This window comes from Lingula anatina, chromosome 2, assembly GCF_051362555.1.
Source record: "Lingula anatina isolate TDL-2025a chromosome 2, LinAna3.0, whole genome shotgun sequence".
Classification (NCBI taxonomy): Eukaryota; Metazoa; Brachiopoda; class Lingulata; order Lingulida; family Lingulidae; genus Lingula; species Lingula anatina.
The window spans coordinates 37537821-37544187 of NC_141768.1; the positions used below are offsets into that span (position 1 = coordinate 37537821).

The 6367-nt window shown below is 33.4% G+C and overlaps 1 protein-coding gene across 4 annotated transcripts; it reads right to left on the reverse strand.

Annotated features, from left to right (window-relative positions):
- Nucleotides 1-33: 33 nt before the first annotated feature.
- LOC106161464 (actin, cytoplasmic 2) lies at nt 34-5194 on the reverse strand. Of its 4 annotated transcripts, none has more exons than XM_087003992.1 (9): nt 5119-5194; nt 4084-4192; nt 3605-3756; nt 2970-3193; nt 2433-2587; nt 2033-2140; nt 1591-1782; nt 1239-1358; nt 34-1001 (listed from the first exon to the last, which is right to left on the reverse strand). In XM_087003992.1, exons 3-9 carry the CDS (start codon nt 3731-3733, stop codon nt 796-798), a joined length of 1134 nt encoding a protein of 377 aa, XP_086860118.1. In that variant the 5' UTR covers nt 3734-3756; nt 4084-4192; nt 5119-5194; the 3' UTR covers nt 34-795. The 4 variants fall into 4 exon arrangements, with proteins under 4 accessions (XP_086860118.1, XP_086860117.1, XP_013393874.1 ...); XM_087003991.1 differs by having other exon boundaries at nt 3952-4192; nt 5119-5193; XM_013538420.2 differs by lacking the exon at nt 5119-5194 and having other exon boundaries at nt 3952-4387.
- Nucleotides 5195-6367: the final 1173 nt, after the last annotated feature.

Consider the following 6367-nt stretch of genomic DNA (forward strand, 5'->3'; position numbering starts at 1 on the left):
CCAGACAATTCCAAATATTGTAACAAAAATGGGTTAAGTGTTTGTTGATGAATTTAATAAACCATAAAATAATGTAAGCTTTTTTCTTTTACTATCTTTTTTCATCTTGAGTCTCACAGGTAGAGTGGATACTTGATCTACGATATCATCACGTCTGTATATTATTGGTGTACTGTTGTTACAGGTATTTTGTACAGCTAGTAATTAGGCAAACAAAAAGAAGTAAAACACCAAGGCCTTATTTACACATTGATTATATTATTTATATATAAAATAAATAAACAAATATACTGTCTGTAAGTTTAAATAACTTCTCTTGATGATACTCTAAAAATGACATTTCTCAATTTAAACTATTATTTTATATGTACATGTATTAGCATCCTAATTTACAGTGTTAAATATGTGCGTGCAGCATGAAAACCTACTGAAATGGAAATATTACTTTTTACAGTACATGTAAGTTCTACCGGTAGCTTAGACATTTTCTTTAAATGCATATCTCAATAATAATTAAGTTATATATATATATATATATATATATATATATATATATATATATATATATATATATATATATTTTTTTTCTTTTTAGTATTTTATGAATAACAAAAAGAAACTCCGGATTCACTTAGATTTTCATTGAGCCACCTGCACAGCTAAGCAATATCCTTGATTTTCCATTAAACATTTTTGTGCCTAATAGATGGTACAAGCTCCATGTCTCAGTAGATAATAAACAAAGATATTCACATCAGTAAAAAGTCACTGTAAAAAACACAGTTTTCATGGAATTTAGAAACATTTTCGATGGACAATGGATGGTCCACATTCATCATATTCTTGTTTGCTTATCCACATCTGTTGGAAAGTGGACAGAGAACCAAGGATTGAGCCACCAATCCAGACAGAGTATTTCCTCTCTGGGGGAGCAATCACTCGGACCTTCATTGAACTTGGTGCCAGGGCTATCAACTCCTTGTGTACCCTGTCAGCAATACCTGGAAGAATACAATGAAATGTTAAATATCTTAAAATAATACTTTTGAAATAAAATTCCACCCAATTTGAGAAAATAAAATTTTTATCATCTAAATCTTGTTATCTTCGATTCAAAATACACCAATATTTGGAAATGTTATTAATTGACCATGGAAAAAACTGACAATTACAATGAATACTGCCAATATTGGATTCAGGAAGGAACTAAATTAAGGATGCAAGAATGTCAGTTATACCTGGATACATGGTGGTTCCACCAGAAAGGACTGTGTTGAGGTACAATTCTTTGCGAATGTCCATATCACAATTCATAATAGAATTGTAGATATGCTCATGCATTCCACAATCTTCCATTCCTATAAAGGCAAAAATAAAAGTCCATAATAAACAACACAAGAAGAGCTTCATCATATAAACTGTCCAACAATATTATAATTACTTATTAAGCCTATTGCTAATTAGCCTCTCAACTAATTTGCTTAGAGGCACTCATACATGAATGTACAACTCAAAAACACATAAAGATATATAAATGTTGAGGTGAAATCTTCATTTTTTCCTGTAAAATGAAAATGACTGTTCACTCACCAATGAAAGAAGGCTGAAACAGTGCCTCTGGACACCTAAATCTTTCATTTCCAATGGTTAAAACTTGACCATCAGGCAGCTCGTAGCTTTTCTCAACAGCAGAAGAACCAGATGCAGTGATCATTTCTTGCTCAAAGTCTAGAGCAATGTAGCACAACTTTTCTTTGACGTCTCTCACAATCTCCAATTCAGCTACAGATAAATGAAGGTACAACTGTAAGTATAACTCACTTTTTTCTGAATATAAAAATGTCTGTTATATGAAATAGTCAAAATAAATACTCTTTTAGAAAGAAAAAAACTACTCTGGCACAGTAGTCCAAATACTTGTTAACATTTCAGATTACATTTCATGCTAAGCTTGATTCTTTTTTGTTTCTTATTTGTTCCTTTCTTAACTGTTTAAGGTTCAAAAGAGCAAAAAATGTCCAAATTTACAAACCTGTGGTAGTGAAAGAGTAACCTCTCTCGTGCAATATCTTTGTCAAATAGTGGGTCAAGTCTCTGCCAGCAAGATCCACTCTTTTGATTGCGTGTGGGAGAGCATACCCTGAAAAAAAAAGAATAATCTTTGTAAAATTAATCTGTTTAATCAAGTGAAATGTTCTTGGGTATATGATGTCTCAAGAGATGATAAATGCACATGAAAACCCAATTCACAAGTAGGTATAAATCCAAAACCTGGTGCTCCAATTTATAGTCGATATCTTGTCTGCTACTTGAAACACAAGAAAAAAATTTAAATGTACAACTACAGAATAAGCATTTAAACTAGGCTTTTAATGAATGCTCAAGAATTACTTTTGGAAAGAATAAAAATGTGTATTTACAAAATGACACACCTTCATAAATAGGCACAACATGTGAGACTCCATCTCCAGAGTCCATCACAATCCCAGTGGTCCTTCCAGCAGAATACAATGACATTACAGCTTGAATGGCCACATAGAAGGCAGGGGTGTTGAAAGTTTCGAACAAAATCTGGGTCATTTTCTCCCTGAAAATACATACAGAATTTTTATAATTTTGTTTTCACAAGGTGTAAAATAATACCAATTAAATGCAAGTAAGAAACAAAAATGATTATCTATCAACTATTTTTAGATGAAAATCCATCACTTTTTCCATAAAAATCACTGAACAAAACACTTTTTACTTGGTTATTATATCAGTGAACAAATAATAATCTTAATAAAATATATCCCAAAACTGCACCTCAATTAAAGATGATTCTTATATCACATTTTTTTCTCCACTTCACTAGGAAATGTGTTATGTTATCCCGATTAACAGCAAATCTACAGGTACATTAAATGATCTGTTCCACTAAAAATTTTATGTACTGTCAAACAGTGTTTCCCCTCACTGCTTTTATCTACCTATTTGCTTTTGGGTTCATGGGGGCTTCAGTCATCAAAACTGGGTGCTCCTCTGGTGCCACTCTGAGTTCATTGTAAAATGTATGGTGCCATACTTTCTCCATGTCATCCCAGTTGGTAACAATGCCATGTTCTATGGGATATTTCAATGTGAGGATTCCCCTTTTGCTCTGGGCTTCATCACCTATATAGGAATCCTTGTTGCCCATACCAGCCATTTGTATCTGATTTAAAAAGATACAATTATTGGCTTATTTTTCTATTATTTTTTTTACTCAATCATTGTTTCTACTCCTATTTTTTATATATTCATCAAGTTACAGTTTTTATCAGTGTTTCTAGGTTGGGAAAAAGCAACAGAATTAAATATTTGAGCATTTATCTATTAAACTGATTTCAAATTTAAAAAAATGCAAATCAAGTTTACTTTCAAATGACTTGCATAACAACAAATGTCTCGTTTTGTTTGTTTTTTTACAAAATGAATATAATTGCAACATTGACTAAAAATTGTTGAACATGATGTTATCTTTATTTCTCATTTTTTATTTAAATTTATGTTGTGGGTAAATTTCAAAATATCTTTGGTGGAACTTTTCTAACTAGACATGCTGAAAATCAGAAATATAACTGACCTGATATCTTGGCCTGCCAACAATGGCTGGGAAAACTGCTCTTGGGGCATCATCTCCTGCAAATCCTGCCTTACACATGCCAGAGCCATTGTCAACAACCACTGCAGCAATTTCTTCATAAGTAGTCATAACTGAATAATCTCTTGTCAAACCTGAAATGGAAGATATTTCATAAGTATATAGCTCTGGACAAAGTGTGAAAAAACATTCTTTAAACTTCTCTTCTTGATATAAAATCCATCAAATGTCACATTTTTTCCTTGAACAAGTGCAGTAAATTTACGTGTAATATTAAAAATTCTTCTCATCAAAATCATAAAAACAGATTCAGCCTGTTGATTTTCTACCTTGGATATAGGCTGCTCCAACTGCTAGATTGGTTAACACATACAATAATATTTTTATGGTCTGTTGTCAATTTGCAGCGCTTTTATACCCGATAACGAACAGTCGTGCACAAAAATAAAATGTCCACTCACATGAGCCATTTCCATATAGGGAAAATTATTTTCCATATACGAGTAAAATTCTTGGGACCAGCTCCCGTTTCTGCAGTCATATCCATTTTTGGAGAAAAGAGCCTATTTGCTGAAATGAGTCAAACAGCCAATCAGTAGAAAGATTACATCAACCACCTTGCTAAATCTTAAATAGATGCTGATGCTATGCTAGCTACACACCAACAAAATAACAAGTCGGTTTGACCATCTTATGATAACCAATGGCTAGTAAATTTGTTTCACCAAGTTTATCATTGATTTGTACATATCACTGCCTTTTAAGGTAACATGAAGTGTGTATAAGCATGCTGAACGTTATATATATTTCAGCTATTGATCTAAACAATGAACAACCTGCTTGGGCAGATATCCATATATGGTAACACCAAAGTGTCAATGCATATGTGTTAAACGAAAAAACCAATTAAAGAAATGATGCCATGTCAGTTAACTCATATGTATACTAAATTGATATGACAAAATATGGTGATATAGGAAGTCACCCGAGGTTGTGCCAGTAATTTGTTAATAGCTTTGTGTGGTCTTATACACATCTGACTGTGTCACTGTCATGTAAATGAACAGTACCTGTTCTTTCACAAATTCAGTCATTGGATCATTTAAAAACAGAAAATCCTGAAAATGTTGCTTACAATTGCTCATCACATTTAGAACACATGAAAAAAATGACTGAAAATTCTGAAATCAGGCATAATCCCGAAAACTTTCACCCATGTTGAATGCATACTCAACATGTATGTAGCACAAGTATATAGCATACAGTATGGACATTAGTAGATCTAACGTAATTTCAGTTACACTTGTTACTGACAATGCTAGTTTTGCAGTAAGATCGTGCAAAACTAAACTACAGTAACAACATACAGTACTGATTCTGACATTTGTGAACTCATTTCTTGTCACAAAAATGTTTGAAGATCAACAAAAATGTCCAGTAATATATCCTACAAAATGAAGACATAAAACTACTTGTTTAGCAAATTAATCACTCACATGGACTAGTCAAAATCTATAGTTAATGCTGACTCACAAAGTGACAGAAACACAAACACAGCCAGGTAAGTAAAGTTAAATCAATGAAACGACCTTGACATACAAATAGCCCTCATTGCATTAGTAGAGACACCGAACAATGTTGGTTGCGAGCTAGCACATTTTCAACCTGTAGCGCTACCACAATCTCAACCGGGTACAACACTAAAACCAGTGACAAGATAATTGACTAAAATTATTTTTCAAATAGGACTGAAGGCTTTTTCCAAAATGTAATGAATAAATGATAGACATACGTGGTTGGTGACCTATCACAAGTGACAAACCATGTGTCCTACTAGATAGCAAGTATACCTACCGTAAAATACTGCCATGTATCTGATGATGCATTTTAGGATGACATGTGAAAGCATTAACAACACGTAACTTTTGTTTGGTCAGAGTTGCATAGATAAGCGCAATGGCTTAAAAAACTACCAAAGCTATCTGTGAAACTACTTACACTTCTTTAAATAATTAAGAATAATATTTTCTTTTTTCTTTTTATTGGAGAAGTAAAAAGTAAGACACATAGATCTATGCCCGGTATGCAGCCTGTTTCAAAGCCACGCCAAATGCATTGATCGCTTGAACCACTTCAACAAATCAAACGTTACGGTATGTGAAACCAACAAAAATGAACCAGAATGGCAAACTGTCGGCTGCTCAATGTCTGCGTTTTGTTTTAAAATTAAATTTACTGTTGCCTTCTGCTTCAGTCTTAAAACAAAAATAATTCTTGGTCAAAATTTATCTTGCGGGCATTTAGGTTTGCGCGTTGCTAAACACCACAACCCTGAGTTTATGAGTTCTAATGGCGACTCTCCTTAACATAAACAATGGTGGCCGCAATATAAACTGATGGAAAAAAGGTCACCACAAACACTCCCGTCTTCAGGGTGCCTTGCCGGTTAGAATTATCTGAGTGCTGATTGACCTTACATGCACTCGACAGCACCCAGACTGCTCAAGGTGTTAATACAAACATTGAGAGAATAAAGTTTTAGCGCTACGATCACGATCAAGATTTTAAAAAAGATCGCAGCAGAAGAGAAGGTGTATGTCTGTTCATAAAAGTTGGCTTTTGAATGTTTTTATATAACCCGCTGAAGAGACAACTCTACAGTTCAGTCAAACCCAAATCCCCAGTAACGACCAATCTATTCCCATTTGTTTCTTTTATTTTGGTTCACGAAGTGTGCTGGCTTGC